This window comes from Pipistrellus kuhlii, unplaced genomic scaffold (assembly GCF_014108245.1).
Source record: "Pipistrellus kuhlii isolate mPipKuh1 unplaced genomic scaffold, mPipKuh1.p scaffold_m20_p_3, whole genome shotgun sequence".
Classification (NCBI taxonomy): domain Eukaryota; kingdom Metazoa; phylum Chordata; class Mammalia; order Chiroptera; family Vespertilionidae; genus Pipistrellus; species Pipistrellus kuhlii.
Window position 1 is genome coordinate 167136881 of NW_023425529.1, and position 26331 is coordinate 167163211.

A 26331-nucleotide genomic window follows, 5' to 3' on the forward strand; every position below is an offset into this window, starting at 1 on the left:
GTGTGTGTGTGTTCCTCCTCTTTCTGACTTTAGCACTGACCAGGGACCCTCCCTGGGACTGGAGAGGGTTGACTGGATGCTGATCCTAAGTGTGAGAGAGCCAGGTGACACTCCCCCTGCTTCGCAAGAGCTGATAAAAAAAAAAGTGCCCTCCGCTGCCTGGGCTCCCTCTGGTCCCAGCTGGACAAGAAGAGCAAGGAACACCTGGCTCCCACCATCCGGGCCCCTGTCACTCTGTTCAGTAGTGCGGCCACTTGCTTCAAGGACCAGAATGTGGTGGCCGGGGACAGAGCCAGAGTGGTGGAGAGTGTGTCAAGGGAGGTCTCAGATGCTCTGCAGAGTTCTGGTAATTCTTTGTTTTTTTGGTGGACAGGGGTTCCTTCCCCAAACCAGCCAGCCCATCCCCACAAAGCCAGGCTGCTGTGGCTCCTGGGAGGGCACTCACCTGCCCAGGGACCAGGCGCCACAGCGGAAACCCAGGTCCAGGCAGCCAGCGGGGCTGCCCAGACTTTGCCGAAATGGCCAAACCCAGAAGGCAGGTCTGGGTGCACAGCAGGACCCCTGCCGTGTGTGTGTGTGTGTGTGTGTGTGTGTGTGTGTGTGTGTGTGAGAGAGAGAGAGTTTGTAGCTATAGGGAAGTTTAACAATACTAAAGGGCCCTTCTGTCAAGGTTAAATTAGAAACTGCCTTTTTCCCAGTTGTTCCTATCTTTAAACAAAATTTTCTCAGCTTCCCAGACTTCCTGGCACCACATCCTTTTTAGTAAAGCTTCTTAGCAGTACACCCCCAATCTAATAGTTCCCAAGTGTGTGTGTGTGTGTGTGTGTGTTTGTTTGTGTGTGTGTGTGTTTGTGCGCGTGTGCATATGCATACTTAAGCATTCATTTTCCTTTATAAGAAAGATCCTAAAAACCCTAGCCATCTTTGGCACATCTTCAATACAAACAAGGTAATATAACTTGGGTTTTGTTAAATAATTCATCTTTAAGTCAAGGTACTTAATCAATTATTTCAGGTGTGATTGTCAGGATCAAAGTTTGACTTCCCCGACGAACCATCATGGAGAGGGAATCATTGTCCTTGACCGCTTCAATAACTTCGTTTGTGGTAGTAACAGGTTGTCCATTTATGCTGACAATTACATCGTGGTCTCGCAACCCAGAGCTTGGAGGGGAGAAAAAAGGGAGCATGAAACTCTAAGAGTTTTACTTATCCCAGCTAGAATGTAATGTCTTATCTCTTAAGATACTACTATTTTGCTGGTAGTAAACATACCAACCGGGAAACCAAAAATAGCCTCAATCGTTCCAAATATGAGGACTGTTCTAAGATATGCTGTGAGATCATCTTGAAGACAACAGTCCTATTTACCTTCATAAAATTAATATTCTACCACAATCAATCATGTGTAAGAGGTTTACTCCTTTCATAGAGTGGATTTGGTTTGGAATAGGTGTTTAGCTTTTCATTTCTATTAATCTCTGGCCTCTGTGAACCTGAATCATAATCCCATTCTCATGAGCAAACATGAAAAGCCCAGTCAATATGTTTTTCCCCAGACAGCTACACTCTGATCAGTTTGATTTTGACAGACCACTTGCCCCATTTTCAACCATAGTTTATTGAACGAGAGAGTATGTTGAGCAATATTGTTAAAAGCTCTGTTCCCAGTAAGTCGAAAACTAATCACCCTTCCAAGTCTAAATATTTAAGGCTCTGATTTTAGACTCCTTTCCCCAAAGTTGTGATTGTATGCAGTCTCCTACATAGTTGTTTCACATAGAATGTATATCTTAGAAACAGAAACCACCATACATACATAGTTATGCTGTTGTCTTAAAGCCAAAAAGAAGCTGGAAGAGGGACATAAAATTAAGTGACTTCAGGAGAAGCAGGAGTAATAGGATTACCAAGATACGTGGAATTTATGAAAAAATAGGAGAAATTTAAAGCAAGAGGATGTGAAGAGAAGTTTGAAGGTAGATAAAGCTACAAGCATGGAGAGTCTTTAGGACAAAGTTACTTTAGAAAGTGACTGATACAGTGCACAAAGGAAGAACTCAATTCATGGCAGTTCTGTGAGTGGGGAAAAAACCTGCAAATTATGGCTGAGCCCAAATATGAGGCTCAGGCAGGATAAATGTCCCACTGCTTGTAAAAGGCTAGGATTTGATCCCTGGTCTTCAGACTTGAAAACCCATCTTCTTGCCACTCGATTAGTCTGCTTCTCAGAAGCAAGAAGAGCTGCCACAAAGGCAGGATCATATAGAGGTTCACTTAGGTTCCATATTCCTGCTGTCTGACTTACTGTGTAACTCTCACCTTGACCTCTCTCTGCCACAGCTGTGTCCTCTGTAAAATAATACCTATTTCATAAGACTACTGCGGGATCAAACGAAGCATGTAAAAAATATTAAATGATGCCTGATATGTATTAAGTGGTTAATAAATGCCAGCTGTTATTGTCATAATTATTATTATTATTATTATTATTAGATATAAGTGGATGGAGTCAACAGATTTCTGGTTCAGCAGAGACATCAAGCAAGCAGTAATTCCCACATTTAAACGTGCATCCAAATCAAGGAGATCTTGTTTAAAATGACAGTTTCTGATTCAGTGGTAGGCCTGTCATACTGCATTTCCCAAAAACTCCAGCTGATCCTAATGCAGCTGGACTACAGACCACATCCTGAGTAGCAAGGCCTTGGAGAGCTGAAAGAAATAGCTTTGGCCATGAACCAGAAGTTAAAAATAAGGATTGGGATGCATTGGGGGGTGGCGGGGGGGGGGGGGGCGCGCGTAGGAACTAAGAAAGTCTAGGAAAGCTTGTGACGAGCCAAGTTTAGTAACATGAGACCTAACACTCAGCTATTCAGAACAGGTAGTACCCGAGGGTTTCTTGCCTCCTTCTAAAAGCGTTGCCGTGATCTAAACAGATTATTGAGCTCTTGAAAAACAAACACAATGAGAAACAGATACTGAAGAAGCTTAAGAGGGAGACCCAGGAGAGTAATTGGACAAGCCACCTCAGCTCTCGGTAGTTAGTGTAAATGTTCGAAACTACAGCCTTTGGAAAGCTACTCTAACCTTTGCTTGATTTATTTCTTTGTTTGCTTATTTATTTATTTACTTTGTGTTGCCGTCTGATACAGTCATCCAGAGTTCAAAGACAAAAGTATTTTAAATTACCTAAAGCATGTTTCTAAACTTTTGATCCTTTGGATTCTTCTGATTCTTAATAACTCAGGTATTGAAAGGGCAGACTTGGGGATCCTAGCAAAATTAATTTAGACTTAGGCTATTAACTCATATCGTGCATTCCTGGCTTAAAGAGAACCATTGCCTCCCAAAAAAAGGCCCTTAGAGTACACAAGTCTAAATCAGCATGACTATCTACATGCCATATGTAGTTTTAAATTTTCTGGTAACCACATTTCTTTTTCAAAAACTTTTAAACAGATGAAACCAATTTAGTAATGTATCTAACTCAATATATCTAAACTATAATTTTAACATGTAATGTTTTAATAATTAGTATATATTTTACATGCCTGTCTGTTTTAAGTCTTTGAAATCCACTAGAAACAATGCACAACCACAATATCTTATAATTGCAATGCTTACAGTACAAGGCAGTTTTTCCCCTCTCCTCTCCCCCCCCCCAAAAAAGGTGAGTTTCATGGGAAAACATTTCTTTATTTAAATAAAGAAAACAGTTTCTTTATTTAAATAAATTAAAATTAAATAAAATTTAAAATTCAGGCTCTAACCGGTTTGGCTCAGTGGATAGAGCATCAGCCTGTAGACTGAAATCAGCCAGGTTTGATTCCAATCAAGGTCACGTACCTTGGTTGCAGGCACATCCCCAGTAGGAGGTGTGCAGGAGACAGCTGGTCGATGTTTCTTTCTCATCGATGTTTCTAACTCTCTATCCCTCTCCCTTCCTCTCTGTAAAAAAAAAAAAAAAATCAATAAAATAAAAATATATATATATATTTTTTATTTTTTTTTAATTCAGTCCATCGGTCATACCAGCCACATTTCAAGTGTTCAATAGTCACATGTGGGCAGGAGCCACTGTGCCAGACAGCCTATATCTATTAGGTCTAGTAATAATTAATGTCGTTTTCTAATACTTTTTTAAATCGAATTTATTTAAACAATTCAACAAAATTTAATCAACAATATAGTTGCCGTTGTTTTCTACTACTTGTGCCCAACGCTCAGGAAGCATTTTAATCCCTCTGTTGTAAAATTCTTGTGATTTTGATGCAAAAAATTCGGTCAATGCATTTTTGAGGCATTCTTCATTATTAAATTTTTTTCCAAGAAGAAAGTTTTGCAAAGAACAAAACAAATGGTAATCGGAAGGGGCAATATCAGGAGAATATGCAGGTTGAGGGAGAACTTCCCATTCCAACTGGCGCAGTTTTTCAGCAGTGATTCTTGCAGTATGCGGTCATGCGTTATCGTAGTGAAGAATTACGCCCTTTGGATTAATCAGCGCGGGTTCTTTTTCTCTTAAAGCTTGGGCTAACCTTTCCAATTGGGCACTATACACTGCACTTGTAATGGTTTGGTTAGATGGTAAAAGTTCATAATGAAGAATTCCTTTAAAATTCCACCAAACACACAACATCACTTTTTTCGCATGCAAGTCAGGTTTTGGCGTGGGCTGCGGAGCCTCATTTTTGTCCAACCATTGAGGCCGCCTTTTCATATTAACATACAGCACCCATTCTTTATCTCCGGGAACAATTTGCTCTAAAAACGGCAAAAGGTTTTGACGAGAGAGGAGCGAACTGCAAATTGTGACTCTTTGATTACGGTTGTTGTTGGTCAACTCATGAGGAACCCATTTTCCAAACTTTTGGACTTTGCCAAGTGCACGCAATTGATTGGAAACTGTTTTTTGTGAACAATTTAAAGTTGTCGCAAGCTCTTGTTGGGTAATTTGAGGATTTTGCACCAAAAGAGCTTGAAGAGCTTCTTGATCAAAATTGGACACACGGCCTCGACCACTCTTGTCATCTAACGAAAAATTTCCCTCGCGAAATTTCTCAAACCAACGCTGGCATTTCCTGGCGCTAACTGCATCTTGACCAAGAGCACTACAGATGTTTTTTGCAGCCTCACTTGCTTTTCTTCCTAATTGGAACTCGTAAAGCATGCAGTGCCGAATATGCTCTTCATCCGCCATCTTCTTAGCCCTGGTTTTGCAACAAAAACCAAACCAAACACAAACTTTTTCAAGCAAAACTTGTTAATTGCACTTCACACGTTCTGTAGATACCACGTGTTTGAAGCTTATGTCAATACAAGTCAACGCCAAGCAAGATTTTAAACGAATGTTTGAAAACGACATTAATTATTACTAGACCCATAAATCCTACACATTTGCCACAGCACACATCTAGCGAGAATGAAGGCCTGGGTTTCTCTTACCTTTCAGCAGCTGTTCCTTGAATCACCTCATATACAAAAACCCCAGAACTCACAACAGGGAAATCTGGATCTTGCCTTTTCATTTCTCGAAGAAGGCTAAAGTGAGAAGATATTTCCCATAAGTTTAAGAAGCAAAGCAAATTGATCTCTGGAGCCCCAGGCAATGCCTTCGAATGAATCTCAGTGAATATTCTACCTGCTCTCTCAAGGCTCAGAGTGGCCAGAGAGTATTCCATTAAGCAGGTTGCTGGAAGCTAATTCCAGCAGGTCATAAATGCAAGAAGTTCATCAAATGGTTGGTGGACCTTGAGCCTTCAGCAAGGGCTAGAAAAATACAGATTATTGTCTGTTGGAAATGGCTAAGGGCATTTCCCCAAACCTGAAAAGGATGCACAAGTGATTGCTTGCTGCCAGACAGCTGAGGGCATTTCAATCTACATGTTATTGCCTCCTGCTGGCCAAACACCTGAACAGCCGTCCTCCAATCTGACAACAGATTCTGTATACTAAACCTTGCCTTTGATGTATATATCTACCTTGCTTTAGGACAATTTGTGTTAATAAAAGCAAGGGGTCCACAGAGACAGGAGGACTTGGTTTATTTAGCTAAGCCTCATCTGGCTCCCCAAAATTATGTTTCATCTCTGGACTCTTGATTAATTTACCGCAGCCCTTCTCTAGATTCCTGAACCCTTCTAGATGCTGAACAAGACCCCCTGCAGCAGGTCATACTTATTCTTCCCCAGGTGTGCTCTGATTCCCTATAACAAAGTCTAGAACCATTGAACATTATAAAATATAGGCACGTGAAAGAAACTGAAAGGTACAGTGAGTGCTGGTGCATCAGTAGAGCCTATGGCCACAAGAGTACTTAGCTGTAATCCTAACACTTTAGTTTCCCTGGCAAGACAGTCCAGCTATGGCTTTACTTCTGAAAATGACCCAGACATATTCAAGCCCACACTTACTTCATACTGAGGGGCAGCATTCGCAGACCCAGATATTTTCTTTGTGAAAGAGCCTTTTTTCCTGGAAAGGAAAATTATAATGTGTTACCAACAACAAAACTTCCCTCCTTGCAGTGATCTTAAAAGACACCAGTGTCACAGAATATCCTTTCATCATAAGTGCCCTCTCAGGCGGTGCCTCAGAGAACCTTCATCATTAGTACAAACATCCTCCCACCCAACTCCCCACCTCTGCCCCTCAGGTTTCCTTTCCACAACAATTCAATCCAAATGTTTCTGGGTACAACCCATGCCCGGTTTTATGCCTAGTCCTTATATTACTGCCCAAACCACCATTAGAGAAACTGAGTACCAGTGATAGTATTCAACAGAACTATATCCACAGTAGATTGAGTGCTCCCAAAAAACACAGAAAGGGAAGAAAAAGTCCTTACTCCCCTTACCTTTCAACTGGCGCTCATGGAATTCTGCCAAGAATTCTCGAATTCGATCAGAGGGGATTGCAAAGGAGATTCCTGCGGTCACCTTCAGTGTATTTATGCCAATCACATCACCATCCTGACAGGGGAGGAGATATCATTCAGTCACCAAGTTGTGCAAACTGAGTGAAGTGAGTCACTTAGGGCCAGGGTACAGAGGAGCTAGCAGAAAAGTGGGCTTCTTCAGTCCATATCAATGGATGCTACCTTAGAGGGTAATGTGTAGAAGGATAGTAGAGGGGATCTACATGTGCAAGTTGCTGTGGAGGAATTTTTTTTTTAATCTTGAGCTCATTTTTCCTTCGCCAAATTATTCTGATTTTATTTGTATTTTTAACATGTCTTTATTGATTTTAGAGAGAAGTGAGAGGGGTAGAGAGATAGAAACATCTGTTAGTTGCCTCCTGCATGCTCCCTATTGGGGATCGAGTCCACCACCTAAGCATGTGCCCTGACTAGGAATCCAACCAGTGACCTCTTGGTTCGTGGGTTGATGATCAACCACTGAGCCACACCAGCTGGGCCAAATTACATTGATTTTAAGGGTGAACCACAGTTTGTTATTTGACCCAAAGAAGAGAACAAGGAGTATTTGCCTTTTCATTCCTTAAATGACACCAAAAATAAACATGGCAAAGGCAAAAAGCTGTTAGATTTTCAGCAACACTTTAGTGAAATGATCCATAAGAATTAGTAAATTGACTTTAGGAACAAAGCTCTACTAAACCAAGGCTATGAAGTGAGAAATACTTTCTGCTCCGTGCACTTCATCATCCTCTAGCCTTTGTTAGGTAATGGAAAGGATAAAACGTCATATTACTTAATTTAATACTATTAAGCAACAGATTATAATTCAGTAGGTCCAGAGTGTGGTCTAAAATTCTAGTAAGCTCATTGGCCCCTAGAGAAATAAGGCACACAAAATTATATGCAGTGTTCTGAGTAAAGTACGCTCAGTATCGTCACACAGTCACACACATTCATCCTCCTACAAGTCAGTGTAATACGTAAAGATGAACCAAAATGAATCCGCTCAAAAACTCAGAAAGCGCGATCACAGGCTGCGCCAATGAGCACTGCACTCTGTTTTCACATGGATTTGAGCGACTAAAAAAGCTGGCATTTTCACCAGAGAGACTGAAAGATTTTAATAATTAACTACATGACAGAACAATAGATTCATGGTGTGGCTTTTCTGTCATCTATAAGTGGGTTAAGACTAAAAACCTAGACAGGCCACATCCTGAAATTAGCATTTTGGGAGGAGAGACAATTCTTCATATGCGGTAGCAGGGAGTCTTCAAGGATATACACTACATAGTACAATTGGTCATTTGACATAAATCTGGGTTTAGTACCCAGAACTTTTGTTAACTGTCCAATGAAAACAGAAAGTGTGTTGAAGAGATATAATGTGTAAGCAAATCCTGGCTCTCCTGGTTGGGTGAGATCACACACCAAGGTGACAAACCCATTGTAGATCTTAAGTTGTCCTAACCCAGTGGTCGGCCAACTGCGGCTCTGTTGACCAGTGAGTTTGCCGACCACTGTCCTAACCATTTGCTTAATGCAGTCATAGAAAAGCATCACACCACAGATCTCTACGCTAGAATTAGTCTGCACCATGCAATCTGTCAAGTCTTTGCAAGGAAGAGCATGAAGCAGCAAGGAAAGTGGACACTTACCAAGTTCACCAGAGGCCCCCCAGAATTTCCGTGCTGGAGACAGAATTTGAGAAAATTCATTAGTGCTTTTCTCCTTGTCAACTATTCATAGTTCCTAAACAGATTTACCAAAAACAGCCCACTCTAGTGAGCTCCTGTTCTCCCAAGGCAGGCAAAGTTGTCCCTCCCTCTCCCCATCATCATCATACTGGAGTCACTGAAGATAAAGAACAACAGCAAGCCGAAACCAGTTTGGCTCAATGGATAAAGCGTTGGCCTGTGGACTGAAAGGTCCCCAGGTTTGGTTCTGGTCAAGGGCATGTTGCAGGCACATCCCCAGTAGGTGCTGTGCAGGAGGCAGCTGATCCATTATTCTCTCCCATCGATGTTTCTAACTCTCTATCCCTCTCTGTAAAAAATCAATAAAATACATTAAAAAAAAAGAAAGAAAGAAAAAAGAACAACAGCAAGAGGACCATCACTTCCTACGGCAGTAGTGGCCTCTGTGACAGACCCTAACAGGCCACCCAATATCATGGATGCCAGTTATTGTGTCAAACAGGCTGAAGCCTAACAATCTGGCATTACATCCCTCTCATAAGGATCTAACTGAACTCGGGACATCCCCAAAAGGCCAATGGGAAAAGCCACTCTGAAGTGTTCTCCCCACTGCAACCCCTGTAAGTAGCCCATGGACTCACAATGGCCCTCCCAAGGGACTTACATTTATTATGGCATCGGTCTGGATATAGTCCATGTCTGAATCCTCCAGCCCCAGCTCTTTGCCCCCTCGCTGTGTAGTGCTGACAATCCCCGCAGTCACTGTGTTCTGCAGAGAAAACGGGCTGCCCAAGGCCACCACAAACTCTCCGGCCCGCAGGTCAGATGACTTTCCCAGCAGCAATACTGGAAGGTCAGTCTGCACATGGGCAAGAAGAATGGGGAAGACAATCAAGAATAGAATCAGCAGGTGTTTGAGTACAGCACATATATGACAGTCTTTGTCATTTGGCATTTAACTTGTATTGACATAACCTTCAAACACGTGGTATCTACAGAACGTGTGAAGTGCAATTAACAAGTTTTGCTTGAAAAAGTTTGTGTTTGTTTTGGTTTTTATTGCAAAACTAGGGCTAAGAAGATGGTGGATGAAGAGCATATTCGGCACTGCATGCTTTACGAGTTCCAATTAGGAAGAAAAGCAAGTGAGGCTGCAAAAAACATCTGTAGTGCTCTTGGTCAAGATGCAGTTAGCGCCAGAAAATGCCAGCGTTGGTTTGAGAAATTTTGCGAGGGAAATTTTTCGTTAGATGACAAGAGTGGTCGAGGCCGTGTGTCCAATTTTGATCAAGAAGCTCTTCAAGCTCTTTTGGTGCAAAATCCTCAAGTTACCCAACAAGAGCTTGCGACAACTTTAAATTGTTCACAAAAAACAATTTCCAATCAATTGCGTGCACTTGGCAAAGTCCAAAAGTTTGGAAAATGGGTTCCTCATGAGTTGACCGACAACAACCGTAATCAAAGAGTCACAATTTGCAGTTCGCTCCTCTCTCGTCAAAACCGTTTGCCGTTTTTAGAGCAAATTGTTACCGGAAATGAAAAATAGGTGCTGTATGTTAATTTGAAAAGGCGGCCTCAATGGTTGGACAAAAATGAGGCTCCGCAGCCCACGCCAAAACCTGACTTGCATGTGAAAAAAGTGATGTTGTGTGTTTGGTGGAATTTTAAAGGAATTCTTCATTATGAACTTTTACCATCTAACCAAACCATTACAAGTGCAGTGTACAGTGCCCAATTGGAAAGGTTAGCCCAAGCTTTAAGAGAAAAAGAACCCGCGCTGAGTAATTGGAAGGGCGTAATTCTTCACCACGATAACGCACGACCGCATACTGCAAGAATCACTGCTGAAAAACTGCGCCAGTTGGAATGGGAAGTTCTCCCTCAACCTGCATATATCCAAAAATTGCCCACCCAGACTCTCATGTGTTAAGATGATTGGGATCATTTCTAAAACCTAAAAGTATTGCTTTGTGTAAGTTACAATAAATGAACCAGAAGTAAAGTAACTGATGAACATAAACTGACATTAGCAAATTACTTAGCTCAAAAGTTGACCCTTAAAATTAACTGGCCACAGTCGAAACAGGTTTGGCTTAATGGATAGAGCGTCAGTCTTCAGAGGGTCCCAGGTTTGATTCTGGCCAAGGGCATGAACATTTGTTGCGGCCACATCCCCGGTAGGGGGTGTGCAGGAGGCAGGTGGTCGATGTTTCTCTCTCATCGATGTTTCTAGCTCTCTATCCTTCTCCCTTCCTCTCTATAAAAAAATCAATAAAAAATATGTTTTTAATAAAAAAAATTAACTGGCTACAAACAAAGCTGACCACTCAGAGCAGTTCTTCTCAAATTTTAATATGCCCACGAATCACATGGGGATCTTAAGAAAATGCAGATTCTAATTCAGTAGACCTGCCTGTGGTCTGAGATTCTGCATTTCCAAAAAAAATTCTTAGATGATGTAAATACTGCTGGAATGCAGACTGCACTTGGTGTAACGGTAATGAGACCTCACAGTATTCCTTAGCAGCTCTGAATTCACTGTGATCATTCATGCTACTCTAAGACTACCCTAAGAGAAGTAAGTTTCCCAGAAGCAGCATCTGTTGAAGAGGCAGGGAAGGAGAAGAAGAAGAAGAAGAAGAAGAAGAAAAGACTGCTGGAGAACTAATCAAAATTGTTAGGGATATACAGACTGGCATGGAAGAAAATAAACAGGCGGGCTAGAAGGAGTCAATGGGAGGAAAAGGGGGACATATGTAATACTTTCAACAATAATGATTTTTTTAAATTAAAAAGAGAGAAAATAGGAAAGGGACTAAAAAAAGGAAATTAGAAAATAGCATATACTAGGTGAAAAACATGTGTTGTAGGTGGAAGGGGGGGCGGAGAAGACAACACGAGCACATTGATGAAAACCCCCAAATACGCAGACTCTGATTTAGACCACACATACTCACATTTGGCTCAATCTTAATCAGTGCAAGGTCCAGTTTATGGTCAATGTCCTTGACAGTGGCTTCATACTGGACCCCACTCTGCAGCTCCACCTGGATTCGCTGCCGGTTGGTGACGACGTGGGCATTGGTAACGATGAGCCCATCCTCAGACACTATGAACCCAGAGCCACTGGACACAGGGATATCCTTGCCGCTGAGAGGTGACCTGTCTCGGTAAGACAACAGCGCAAGCAGAGGGCAGGAGAGTCAGGAATGCACCAGTCTGGAAACGCGGGAACCTCGCATTTATCAAGCAAACCTCCAGCACAGTTTCCCAGACACGTTCCTTTCCCGTGTTTTCATGTTCTCTGGGTATGATTGGAGTCTGCATATTCAGTGGCCTGGTGGTCTGGTGTGAATCCCACTGAGAGCTGATTCTAACTCTCCCTTTCCAGGGACACTCCCTCTTCAGAGCTGATGGGAGCAGCAGCCCTCTGCTTCCAATAGGCCCAACCTAATCACAACACCGGGGTCAAGAGTGGACCTGGTGCCAAACCATCAGGGCCCTGGCAGGGAGCTGGGAGCCCGGGAAGGCTGGTTCCTGTTTAGGTCCCACCATTAACTGGCTTTTGACAGAGGATTTCCCTCCACAACAAGGAGGGGGCTGAGCAAGATCATTCAGATGCTTTCTACCTCTCGCACCTGACCTTCCATTCTATCTGTCTGGCAGATGAGGGAGAGAGAAACCCCGGCCGCCTAAGTGCTCAAGAGTACCCAGATTTGGGAGTCAGAACCCGTGTCCCTTCAGGACATTCACTAGGTGACTGGACCGCTTTGAGTCTCATGGCAGCGCGGACTAGGAGCGGAAAGCCCAGCGGGGAGTGGGCGCCCCCCTTCTGCCTCCCTTACCTCCTAAATAGCTGCAAGTGAACCACCGAGGGCGCCACCTTCTCCACCACCTCTGCGATGAAGTTGTAGTTGCTCCTGAGCCAGCCTGCGCTTCTGGTCCCTGGGAAGAAATGCTCCATTATGGGGGAGCGAGGGGACCTCGCCTGCTGATCCTCTACGCCCGCAGTGTTTCCCAAAGTGTGGTACGCGTACCCCCAGGGGTACGGGAAGAGTTTGGTGGGGATAGGCACTGCACCATGCTTAGCTGCGCCTAATTCTACGTTCTCATGAGTACGAGGGGTACTCAGCGTTACGAAAATTATAGAAGGGGTACACATATGTCAAAGGTTTGGGAAATACTGCTACGGGGTCCGATCTCAGATCTCTCAGTCTCTCCCCGTGTCTCTCTCCACCTCTTCTCCCTCCCCTTCCTCTCCTCAGTCTCCCGGGCCTGCATCCTTTGGTCCCTCTCCGGTAAGGATGAGCCTGGGGAGATAAGAGATCTACCAAAGGACTTGTATGCATGCGAATAAGCATAACCAATGGACGCAAAACTCTGGGGAGGAAGGGCATGTATGGGAATGGGAGGGGGGGCAAATGGTAAGATATGTACACATATAATACCTTAATAAATTTTTTTTTTAATTAAAAAAAGAAAGCCTGGAGGGAACTAGGCCAGCCACTTCATTAGGAACAACAACAACAGCAACAACAACAACAAATTAGAAGGGAAGAGGACATTTAACAGGTGTGGAGAGGAAACTGGGGGGGGGGGGGGGGGGAAGAGACACCACATGGGGACCGTAAAGAGACACCCCAAAAGGAAAGAAAATCGGGAGCAAGCAGTGGAATCCCTATGGCCAATGGAGCAGGCAGAACCCGCAGAGAGCTGCGCGATTCCAACAGGCTCCTTGAGAAAGTTTCCAGAGGGCACCCGGCCCGGTACCCACCTCGATCCCTGCAGTCCCACCTCGATCTGTGCACCCACCTCTGTCCCTGCACCCACCTCGATCCCTGCAGCCCCACCTCGATCCCTGCAGTCCCACCTCGATCCCTGCAGCCCCACCTCGATCCGTGCACCCACCTCGGTCCCTGCACCCACCTCGGTCCCTGCAGTCCCCCTTCTGCACTGGCAGCGCGGGGAGCGCCCCGCGGCGGCGCGCGGCGCGGTTCTCGGCCCGGAGCGCGCACAGGCTGCGGTAGGTGCGCCCGTCGCTGCCGCACACGGCCGCCCCCGCCGCCGGGCAGCCGCAGGTGCCCAGCCGGGTGCCCCACAGGCGCCCTGAGCGGAGCGCCGCGCTGCACTGCAGCCCCGGGGCGCAGGGCCGGCCGAGCGCCCCGCCGCACACCTCGCCCTCGGCCGCGGGGCACACGCGGCAGCAGCCGCAGCGGTCCTGCACCGGCGCGGCCCCCGAGGCGCAGGTGGGCAGCGGCGGGCAGCGCCTTGGCTCGCAGACCGCGGGGCAGAACGGAGAGGGCCAGGTCCTCTGAGCCTCCACCCTGGGATCGGGCACCCGGGGCAGCAGCAGCCACAGCAGGAGGCATGGTCCCAGCCCAGGTTGAAGCGAAGGTCTAACCATGCTGCTCCCTTCTTCCTCCCACTTTCCCAATGACTGGACCCTGGGCCCGCAACCACTTTTAAAGGAGCAACACTGTCCCGGCCAGGGTGCCGCCTCCACCAGCCCCAGACTTTCGGGGGCAGAGCCTGGCAGCCCTCTCCACATACACACCCATGCATCTTCCCACCCTGATGGCCACATCCACACACTCCCGCCCCACTCCGACCCCCCTCCAGGAGTGACGAGAGGTGTGTAGCCCTACTCTGGGGGGTGGCGGGGACCGCATTGGGAAATCCATAAAACTAATAGGGACAGGATGGCAAGAACGATCACCCGCCCACGCTGGGCATTAGGAAAACACACCACACTTAGTATCCTCGTGTTTTTATTACAAAACAAGCCACTAAACAGTTTTAGAAAATTAATTTTCTGCTACATACCAATTCAGAGAGCACATAACATGAGAAGCACAACAGTTTCCATGCTCTCAGCTCAGCCGTTTCAGCGGGTGCATTTCACAGCTGAAACATACTGGTTCAAAACACAGAATCATGCCACACCTTCCTAAGCAGTGGGGAAGGGATCACACAGCTCAAACCCTATCTATTGTAGATGAGTGACGGGCACTGACTGCCGCAGGCAACAACGCAGAGAGAAAGGGGAATAATTAGAAAGGATTTAATAAACGGAAGCATTTCTGACATGTTCAAAGTTTATAAATGAAGCTGATTGGGGAAACTCCCATTTCCAAAATACTGTTACCTCCTTGTGCCTTTTTTATTTAGTTCTCAGCGCAAATAGACATCAAATCCCACTGCTCCACTACAGAGCCTGCTATTTATTTCCTGGGTCCTTTTACCCTATGTCAGAGCAGTTATATTCAAAGGAAGTGGGGGGGGAGAGGGGGGAAACTTGTAAGTGAACCACAAAACTGGACCTTGAATCTACTTTCTCATGGGAATCTTCCAGCATTCTACCCAGAAACAGATGTGTAATTCCAACATTTTGACCGGAGGTCACTCTACTTAATGTATGTTTTTGTTGTCTCACAAGTATGCAAAAAGTCCAATTCTGTTCACCATCAACTGACATAAGAGAGCAAATCGGTAAGCTTTCAAAAGCAGTGGATGGTGAATAGTTCAGTTCTAGGGAAGACCACCTGAAGTAGTTACTATTAAGTGAATCAAGACCCCATCAAATGTCTGGTAAAAACAGCACAACCCAGAGAAGGGTTTTATTCCACAAAGAAAATGCAGTGCCTTTTTTTAGTTCTTTTTATTTTATTTTTTAACTCAGATTTATTCCAGAGCCTATGCATTGAACTACTAACCTATTGTGCATCCCTGCCCTATTTTTTTTCTTTGCTTCCATTTTATACATTTAAAAGGAAATGCTTTTGCTGTACATACACCATCTTTGGCTCACATGTGTAGTGACATTAAAAGGCTGTGCTGTGAAACTGGCCAGAAGGTAAGAAATATGGACACAAAAGGAATTCTGAAATACGGCTTGGGAATGAGAATGCCTTCAGGCTTCAGTGAAGATAATTATATTTACCTGGGGTTGGAACTACATTAACATATTCTGACTTGGGATTTCCAAGAAACTGCCAACTAGAGTCCTTGTTTTCCCCATCAAGATAACACAATTTGGATTTGTAAGCATGTTCAATTTAACACATTCTCAAAAAAAGACTAATGAATAAGAAACATATCAGTTTATTATAATGGTCAATTAATGTAGCAGTAGTTATCTAACAGAGAGTTTAATTTTAAAAGAGAGAAACAGATACATTTTTACAGTTTACATACCAAAAGGTGGCAACTTTCCATGAGTTAGGGAATGTTTAAAGAGACCTCAAAAGTCTCTAAATTATTTTCATTAATTCAGTATGACTTATTGTGTACTTTCTTTGATGTAGGCAAATAATTTTCATTTCTGAGTAGAAAGGTGTACAAAAGTCTGGGGGGGAGGGGAGAGAGAGAGAGAGAGAGAGAGAGGGAGAGAGAGAGACCCAGTAGTAGATTTTCTTTTTATACCAGGACCACTATGCCAAACAATTTAAGAGAAGGGTAGCTCCAACACAGTGCAGTCAAGAATGGTTCTCAACATGACGTTGACTTCAAGGAAAACATAAGATTTCCCTCAAGTCCCTAAGGATTTTCTGATCACATCTTTTCACCTCTGCATTGGATGTGGACATAAGCAGGGAAAGGAATTTACTTAGGTGAAAATACTTCTCTTAGTCTCTTCCACAAGTCACTGATTTTATAATTTAAAAATATAATTACCTGACCTAGCTGGTAAAAGTTATAGACAGAAATGAGTTACCTTGTCTCTTCCTTTAGGGAACCCTGATAAGTTCCTGATAGCAGTTCACCATATGAATTGGATAGACAAATCCTCCCAGGGGCCCAGAAATAGACTTTTTTTTTTTTCTTCCCCCAAATGGAAGAAGGTACACCCTGAAATTTGGGTGAGTAATGCAATCTATGCTCTTCTTCCTGGGACATCTCTAGTCAGCAAAGCATAGCCTCTAAATCAGTGTTTCTATGCAGTTTCTATTGTATTAAAAATATAAATATCTATCAAGATTATCTTTCTATCTCTGCTCTTCAGTACATGGAACACCTCATCAGATTATAAGGTTGGATCATGCAAGAACATAAGGCTTCATTCAAAGGACGACACAAACAATAAAAAGAAAGCAAATCTGCCAGGGTACACGATACTACAGCTCTTAAACTTAGACTACTGTTGGACTATTAAAAAGGAGCTGTGAGGCAAGGATTCCAGATAATCTGTCTAGGATAAAACAGGCCTTTCCTTCTGTTTGGAAAACATGGATCAAGGAAACGCTAACCCATCTCTTCCCAGCACCTGCTTCACAGCAAACCTAAGACTCTAAAAGAGAGATCTGACCTATCACACAAGTGAATTATATACAAGTGTCAACCCTCCACGCATTCCAACTAACACCATATCAAGGGAAATGTCTGTTCTCAAACAATCATAACATTTAACACTGATAAACCCATCCTTAAGGCTGGACCCAGAAACCAGGTGGGCGGATCTGTCACTCACACTGACAGTATTTGGGGTCAAAAAGCATCTACATGAGAACAGAGTCATTCCCCAAATTGACTGATGTATTGAATTAATCATTCCCCATTCCTTACAAGAGATCCCTATTTCTTTCTCTATGGGGATCTGCCCTGATAGAGTAGCCCCCAGATTTTAACACCTCCCCTTAGAATGGATCCCAGTGAAGGGGAGCCTGGATCTCCACCTTTCCTCTCTCTGGTTAGGTGGGCTAGTTACTATCCTTCTACTTCACAGTCAAACTTCAGCTGCTACAGAGGAACAGGATAAAACCAGATGGCTGGCCTAAGATTCTGTGTCTGTCCTGAAAACAAAGAGAAGGAACTAAAACGAGGCCGAGGAAATAAAACTTGGTGAGGGACAAAAATCTTCTCTCATCAGGATGACCTTGCAATAGTCGAGCAAGAGGCAACCTGCTCTCCATTGAGCATGCCCACAGGTCTAACCTAGTGATTATCCCAAATTAAATACACTGCGCTGATATTTCTTTTTTTAAAAAAGCCAGCTGGATGGGCCCCTCCCACAGAGCATCCAAAGGAATATGAGCGGCATAAAGGCCTCTGACTATCCTCCAACAGACAAAGAACCTGAGTCATGGCCTCCTTTTCTTGAGTCTTCCCCGTCCCCCCCTCCCTGGGCACTGTGCCTCGTCACACGTCAGAAGTCCGTATGTTCTCATCGTCAAGGTTGAACATAAATGGCTTCTCCTTGGGGTGCTGGGGCTCCGATCGGTGCCTGATCCGGGAGCTGGGCAACGCCCCCGAAGTATTGCTTTCCCCAAGTCGAGACGTGAACAACGAGTCCTCCAGAGTCTCTTCGGGGGGATGTAGCTTCTCCCCGGCCTGGGGGACAGGTGTCCAGGGCTGCCAGGAGGAGGCCACGGAGGGGGCTTTGCAGAGGGCTTTCTTCTCTTCCACGGGCGGCCGTCCTCTGCAGAAGACAGAGTTGGGCCCACCCGACAGGCTGGAGCTTCCAGAGCGAGTCAAAGATATGGATCTAGAAAAGGACATTTCCTACAAACATAAAAGGGGGAAGAAAAAAAAAAAAAGAAAGTGAGGGCTTTCCTGACAATGTTTATCCCAAAGCCCCACGTCGAGTAACCCACCCACGATCACCGTCTCGTCGTCCAGAGACGTTTGTCTACAGAAATCAAGTCAGCCCAAAGAGACTCACTCCAGACTTGTCAAAGTCTGCCTGACAGGGAGCTGTGTAGGACACATCTATCCGGCCCTACCTCATCTCCTCCAAGAACCAAAACTAAAAAATAAACATGTGTACCCAAGTCAGTCGAGAGAGAAAAACAAACAAGGCGGCCCGGGGCTTCAGCTGGGCCCAGGCTGCCTGCCTTCGGCACCAAATTAAAACCTGCCCACTCAAGGTCACGCATCCCCAAGCTGACAGCGACTATGCAACAGAAAGGAAGTGACTTACTCTGGGGTGGTACTTGAGGGCCTGGACAGCTGCCCTGATCTCTTTAATCCAGCTGTGCATGTCTTCTGGGCTGTCCGCCTGCAAAACACCCACAGCGTTTACACAGACATTCTGGGCCCTATGACTTCAGCTCTCGAGTCTCTGACTCAGTGCGAGGGTCATAAAAATCACACCATTAGAGCTGGAAGAATCTCAGAGATCATCATCTCGTTTAGTGGCTTTAGACTTTTGAGGACATTCTCCCCCCCCCCCCCACTCCCTGCAAACTCGGATTGGACACTTCATAAATAAACCAGCTCCTAGTGGAGCAGCTCAGCAGTGGGGCAGAGGTCACAAGGGAGGGGAGAGCTTAGAGGCTCTCTCTCCGGTTGAAGTCCCAGATCCCCTTTTGGAACACAATCGGCCTGGTCCGCTTTATAGAAAATGAAAATGAGCCCCAGGAAGTCAGAGCTCAGGGTTTATGGCTAGTCTACATTCCAGTTCTTTTGCCTCTCAAGGCAGTCATCTCTCCATTACAGATATCTGAACAGAATAAGCTTATTTTCAACTCCAGTCCCATTCAAGCCAAATCTGCAAAGCCTCCCAGATGTGTATCATCTCCAAGCAGGGATTCTGTCCAAACACAAGCTACCTGAGTCTGCTCTGACTCCCCATCCAGGTCTCGGAGTTGCTAGACTTGGAGTGCTAAGCTTAAAAATAATATGTGGGATGCTGCTAACAAAAAATATATATTTCCCCAAGAGATACCTACTACTAAGCCCAGAAGAGGGCAGCAGCGACTCTGTGAGAAAGGAAGAAAATCTAGAGGCAAAGCCACGGCAAATGGACTCCGAGTTCTGTGTTTTCCAGCTTCATAGAGGCTGAATTCAAGCGAACCCAGGAAAAGTTTACTGAGGCCTTATTCAGTCTTACACATGGCATCAGGTGCTGGGAACAAGATGGGACCAAGACTGAAGCCTTGGCCTCCAGAAATTTGTATTTGTTAACATCTCTCTGTCCCCCTGTGCCTTCCCCAAATGGTTCCACCCCAGATCACAAGTGTGTGTGGGGGGGGAAAAATCACAAGGGTGCATCTGTATATGCAAACACCACACCCCAGACTGCAAAATTCTCCACCTACCCTCACTTTCCTCACCCCCCAAAATGCTTCTTTCTCTTTGCATTATATCAAAATAATACATAAGCTTTTTTTTTTTTTAACCCTCAAACTTCCATCCCTACCCCTTTCTGTCACCCCAAAACCAAGCTTCCTTGGTTAGACGTGGACAGGAGCAACTTGCAAGGGAAATGGTGTCGCCCCCTGCACAATGGGTCAGAAGTGTGCAGCAACAAGTGCCCGAGGGCTGCAGCTTTACTGCACCCTCTCTCTCTGGACTTTCTCCAGTTCTTTGACAAGCTGGTGGTTCCCCAAGAAAGAGACAAACCCATCCCTAGTCCAAAATATTAACCAGGGCAAGATCTCCAAGATTCTTCTGGAAGACATTTTACTAATATCAGAGCTAGCCTGTCCACAAGTAGAACTATTGGGAGACTTAAACTCTTGCAGGTAAGGAATTTGAACAGTGTCTAATGCACAGAAAGGGCATTGAAAGCATTCGTTATTTATTACTATTGCATAGGAAGCCTTAAATTCCAACATTATAAATATATTCACCACCCCTTCTGAGACTTTCCCCACCCCTCAATCTGCAGACAAGTCCTACCTATAGGATCAAATTAGATCCCATATTTTGGAGGAAAGAAGGGTTATTTTGCATTGGAATGAGGTGGAGGCAAATTGCCCAATAGTAGAAAAGCATTTCTTAGAGATTTTCCTTGGAGGGAAGCAGAAGGTGATTTGATGGGGGAGAGGGGGTGTTAGAAGACAAAGGGGAAGACAGAAAATGGGAGCTGAGGGAGGTCTCTGACATCACATAGGAATTTGGGATTCTCATTAAGCAAATTGCAAGAGCCCCATGCTGACACTCCAATAATCCAGGACTATTAAGCGCCTTCTACTCCTTCGATCATCCTGGCAAATTCCCCCAATGTCAAATATTACCCCACAACCTATGTGATTGCCCTTTGAGACCTCACCAATAAACTCTCCTACAACTAGCCGGGGCCTCTTCACCCCAGCCTCCACTTAGCAAGGAGTCACTGAACCACAGAAATCTAGGAATCACCTGACTTAACATCTGGGGGCTCAAGCACAAGAATCAAAATCCTCTAAAATGCCTTCAGATCATTTCCACCTCTCCTCTAATATCAGTAACGCTGTTACTCACATCTTTATGCATAAAGCTTTTTCATATATAAGATTTTTCAGCTGGCAGAGAAATCATTAGATAAACAGTATGCATTCTCTTCAGTCTCTTACATTTGGCCAGAAATGTTTCTGGTCAACTATATGAAAATTTCATTTGTCAACAATATATTATTTTTCTACAGGTACCCTTGCTAGAACTACATATTATAATTTTAAAAATTCTTTGCTAATATAATAGGCAAAATAATGCAATTTCTTTCTTAAAAGATTTAATAATTAATAGAGATGGAAATTGTTTGCTAATTACATTTTTCTCATTCTCTAGTTCTACTTAAGGACATTTTTTTTTTTGTCAGATAATCTAGCTAGTTAACCCAACCATGTTAATGTTAATAATAACAATCATCGGTAAGCATTATTTTAATGTTTAATAAGCTGTTATTTTAAAATATTATTCAAATAGAAAAGCAGATACTGTAACTGATCCCACATGAGAAGAAATAGAATATTACTTTACTGATACCACAATTACAGTCTCTATTAACCATTTTATGAATGGGATTCACTGGCAATAAACATTCATTGAAACCTCAAAGGCTGTTTGCAAAAATGATGGTGTGTGTGTATACCTATCTTTTATGAAAAGCCTGTGCTTAGCATTAATCAATGATTCAAAATACCTTAAAACCGTATCACAAAGGTAGCTTCATAAACCAGAGGTAAAAACCAGCTCTGAAGTCCACCCATACCATGTGAATCACCAAGAATAGAAAACGCTGGAAATGAAGAACACGAGAAGTGCCAAACTCATGCCTGCATCCTCTTCTGGTGCGCTTAAACATGTGCATTTGTTTCTGGTGCTTGGTTAAAAATAAATAAATAAATAAATAAATAAATAAATAAATAAAAAGTAGGGTTTCTGATCTTGAGGGCAGTTTTGGAGGTGGGGGGAACAAAGGCAATTAAAATGAACCATTGCAGTCTGAGATTTACTGCAGTCCAGGATCTTTTCATGAATATCTACTAGGAGCCCAGCATTACAATAGATGCAATGGTTTGAAGCATGGGATTTTTAGAGATCATCAATAAAAGGCCTCCAATATCTACTTCTGGCACTTCCACTGCAGCTGTCTAAAATGTTTAGGCAGCTCCTTCTTCATTCCATTCTCAATCTCTGCCCTCTCTTCCCAACAGCTAACCACCCCTGCCCTCTGCCCAAGAGCCAGCCCATCTACAAACACCCCTACCACAGGACAACCCAGGTCATATATACTATATAGTTCTGAGAAATGTCATGTACCTCATAGTCTACATTAAAACCATAGGTATCCAAAGAGTTCCAGCCCAACACTCTGCAATCCACGTGTGAGCCCTCTCAGTACCACTTCTGTCCTGACACAGCCTTCTAGTGCTGACAACTGAGCTTATGCCAAGTCATCAAAGCCAGTTTGCATTAAAGCACTAATTTCAAATAACTAATCCTCTTGGCTACCTTACACCCTTGACTTTCTATGACTGGGAAATGGGGAACCCCTCTTGACTTGTATTCCAACTAAAACCTCATTGTTGAGCCTCTGTTCAAAAGTGAGAACCATCTACCTACTGATTGCTTTGGTAGCATCACAAGCTTACATACCTGATTTCTGCCAGATTCTGGATCTATGTCACCACGATCCACCTGCCAAGACACTCCATTCCCCCAAGCTGGTCTTCCCCAATTCAGAGCCAGACTACCCTCTGCATCTTGGGTTCTGCACCAGGCTGCTTGTAAACACAAATGAGCAGGTCTCATCCTAGCCTCTAGTGCCCCCGAATCAGTCCCATAACTCACCAGGTTTATGATCTCCAAGTGAAGATGAGCTCCGACACTGCAGAGAATTAAGTAATATGCTGCCTGTAAATTGCTTAGCATTGTGAATAGGACAGCAAAGTGGCCAATAAGTGGTCTAGCTTTTTAGTAAAGCAAGAAATACTATAGCATGAGAGATCACACATGTGACATAGGAGGTAAACCTGACACAGAAGGTAAACGACCAGCACCTAATGGGGTTGGAATCCAGCCCCATTCTGTTGCCCAAGTCCCTCTCTCTTCTGTCTAAGGGATTTATTTTCTCTGCATAGATCTCCCTTGCCCTATGATCTAGCTATCTAGATACCGAGGACACACAATTCTTTGAAGCAGGTTTACTGGGCATAACACCTTAGGAATCAGATCAGAACCAAACTGTGTGAGCAGTCATTATATTCTTTCCCTTTTTTCATGGAACACGATTTTTATTTGGAACAAATGACCGACAGACAAACTGTCAGTCATACTTATTCAGATTTAGGTATAAGACGAACTCTTTCTCAAAACCAAAAGAAATGAACCTGTGATATCAGGAAGATCATGAAAGTATCTTCTTGCAAATGATGAATTCTGAGCTTCCAAAGCAAAAATTAGAATTTCAGAAGACTTATCTACTTCCATGAGCTTGACAGCTTTCCATATTTAAAGTCTTGTTGATGCTGATATTAACAAATGTCATTTTTTAAATTTATATGTATACTAGAGGCCCGGTGCATGAAATTTATGCATGGGGGGGGGGGGTATGGTCCCTAAGCCCAACCTGCACCTTCTCCAATCCAGGAGCCCTCAGGGGATGTCCTACTGATGGCTTAGGCCTGCTCCCCATGGGGAGTGGGTCTAAACTGCAGTCTGGCCTCCCTCTACAGGAGGCAACCGGGCTGATTAGGGGAAGGCACTGCCCCCATCATCCCGCTACTGCTGCCACTGCCAGCTGCCACAGCCACCAAGGTGTTCTCATCAACACAGACTCCAATCCCTTCACATGAAAAAAAGACAATTTTCTTTGCTCATTTTCAAGATGTCTCTATAATAGGATATGACCTACCTTCCTTCCTTTTTTCTTCCCTCTCACCCTCCTTCCCTTTCTCCCTCCATTCCTCCCTTTCTCCCTTCCTTTCTTTTTATCCTCACCTGAGGATATTTTTCCATTGATTTTTAGAGAGTGTAGAAGAGAGAGGGAAAGACAGAGAGAAACATCAATGTGAGGGGGACACTTCAATTGGTTGCCTCCTGCATGAGCCCTGACCTGGACCCCAGCCAGTGAGGAGCCTGCAATCTAGGTACATGCCCTTGACCAGAATTTGAACCCAGTCCCTTTGGTCTGCAGGCCGAGGCTCTATCCACTGAGCCAAACCAGCTAGGGCAGAATATGACATTTCTTAGCCTCTCCAGCAGCAGACCTTTCTTTTTTTTTCCTCCAGGCGTGAGGTGGAAAATCCCTAGATCATCTTCTTGGATTCTTATTACACAAGTTACCAAGAACACTGTGAGTGGTGTAATGGGAGCTTAGCCAACGAGCAGTCAGAAAAGGTGTTTCCTCTGCAGTTCACATGCAGAGGCAGGACTGCCGACGTGCCCCGGCTGCAGGCCCTGTTTTCTGCGGGCCTGTTAACCACTATGCCTGGCAGGCAGGCCCTGCCCCCTGCTCTCTGCAGGTCTGTGCCATACGTGGCTTGTCTCACCATGCAGCAGCCTCCTCCTGCCCCCCTGCGCACGCAGCCTCTGCTTGAGCAGTCCTGACTGTTACAGCCCCCCAATTAATTTGCATATTACTTCTTTATACAGAGAGATAAAATGCTAAGTGTCTGTCTATCTGTCTGACTGGTAGCTATGATGTCCACTGACCACCAGGGGTCAGACACTCAACGCAGGAGCTGCTAGGACATGCACTGGCCATTTAAAAATAAACAGCATCACGGACCTGGCGCCAAGAAACCAACACTCGGCTTCCCCCAAGTGGGACACAGGCCCCGTCACCAACCTGGAGTGACACCCCACCAAATCGCAGCCAAAGCTGGCAATACCCCATGGCACAAAATGTGGCTCATAGCCCAGCCCAGCCTAGAAACGGTTGCTGTGGGCTTCAGGTATTGATGCCACATAGCACTGCCTGGCTTCCACTCCCTAGCAACTAGTCTCCTTGGAGTTTCTTCAGCCCAGGAACTCTACTTGCTTTATAGCCAGGTGCAAACATTTTACAGTTTAACCAAATGTTTGTGAAGCGTTTTCCTGCGCCTCATCTCATTTGATCCTCACAGAAGTCCTGGAGTAAAGAGACAGGAGACTCAGCAGAATCCTATCTTCTTTTTATTAGCAAGATGTGAAAAGCAATATTAAAATATTTCTTCTAATTAATTTCCTTTCAATGTGCACGAATCCATGCACTGGGATAGTAGCTATACTAGTATAATAAAATGTGTCCACATCTGGAAGATCTGCATAGCTCAGCAAGACCATGATTTTCCAAAAGTCCTATGTACACGGTTGCAAAATCATGCATTGGTAAAAAGGATTCATTCAAATCGAAAAACCAGCCAAAGGATTTTAAAATAAGAGTATAAAAGTTTATTATTATTGGCTTCTGATTCCACATTGTATGAAACATGAAGAAACTAACCACCATTTGCCAAGTTTTAGAATCAAAAAAGAATATCCACAATTACCTGGAAAAGCTATAAAATGTTGCCTTTTTTCCAAATGCATATCTGTGCAGGGCCAGATTTTCTTCATATTCTTCCATCAAAACAACATATGGCCCCAGATAGAATGCAGAGGCAGATATGAGAATCCTGCTGTCTTCTATTAAGCCAGCCATTAATCAGATTTGCAAAAACAAAAAACAGTGCTACTCTTGTTGCCTTTTTTGTTTCAGCAATATAGTTCCTTTTCATAAAATGTTACTTGCCTTAACATAAATCCGTTTAATAGTTGCTATTTCAAAATAAATGAATACATATCTTTAATGATCTTTAATCTCTACTCTTCTCTAACTTCAGATTCCTCTGAGTTAGCTGTGATAAACATGTGTCCATTCGCGCATTTCTTTATTCAGGGTGATGCTAGCATTCTTTTGCCCCCAGAAACTTGGGCGCAGAAAGGCAAAGAGGGATGGAAGGAATGAGAAGACTCTGGTAAGCATGCACACACACATGCAGATGATGGGAAACCTTTTGAACGATTTTTATTGGGGGGGGGGGAGAGGGGGAAAGATTCATGTTTCCCAAAGCTCTGTCCTAACTCTTACAGAGGATAATAATTTACTTGACAAATACTTATCTAGTAGCACCAATGTGTCAGGCATTGTTTGTCTAAGGGCCTTCATAGCATGTTGCCTTGGATGTCCCAGAGTCAAGGTAAACCGCCTCTGCCAGGCTTGCCTGTTTCACATTGATGGCTGCCATCAGCTGCCCTTGCTGCTCCTTTCTCCCACCACCCCACACCCGACCAACAATCAAGTCCTAGAAAAGACCCTTTCACAGCTTTTACATGTTCCACGTTTGTCCACCCACCCAAGTGTGGGCTTCCTTTTATCCCGCACCTACATTACAAAAGCCTTCAAACTGGCCTGCCTCCCATCTTCCCCACTTTTCTCATCAGTCCTCTAGACCACATGTGTCAAACACAAGGCCCGCGGGCCAAATCCGCCCGCCAGGCCTTGCAATGTGGCCCGCACTGCGCTGTCATCACTGCACTCCGCTG

At 44.3% G+C, this 26331-nt stretch overlaps 2 protein-coding genes across 7 annotated transcripts in view; both read right to left on the reverse strand.

The window, feature by feature from the left end:
• Positions 1-64: 64 nt before the first annotated feature.
• On the reverse strand, positions 65-14184 carry HTRA4 (HtrA serine peptidase 4). The gene is made up of 9 exons (XM_045588865.1): positions 13546-14184; positions 12465-12564; positions 11577-11781; positions 9284-9478; positions 8581-8613; positions 6860-6974; positions 6417-6477; positions 5449-5544; positions 65-1164 (listed from the first exon to the last, which is right to left on the reverse strand). The coding sequence occupies exons 1-9, from the start codon at positions 14165-14167 to the stop codon at positions 999-1001; spliced, it is 1593 nt and encodes a 530-aa protein (XP_045444821.1). The 5' UTR covers positions 14168-14184; the 3' UTR covers positions 65-998.
• Positions 14185-14372: 188 nt separating this feature from the next.
• The window catches only part of PLEKHA2 (pleckstrin homology domain containing A2), a 74517-nt gene continuing 62558 nt past the window's right edge, over positions 14373-26331 (reverse strand). For all 6 annotated transcript variants that reach the window (XM_036456246.2, XM_045588863.1, XM_045588861.1 and 3 more), the window contains 2 exons: positions 18536-18613; positions 14373-18117 (listed from right to left, as the gene is read on the reverse strand). In XM_036456246.2, the coding sequence (XP_036312139.1) occupies positions 17755-18117; positions 18536-18613 (441 nt within the window). In that variant the 3' untranslated portion in view covers positions 14373-17754. The remainder of the gene's footprint in view (positions 18118-18535; positions 18614-26331) is intronic.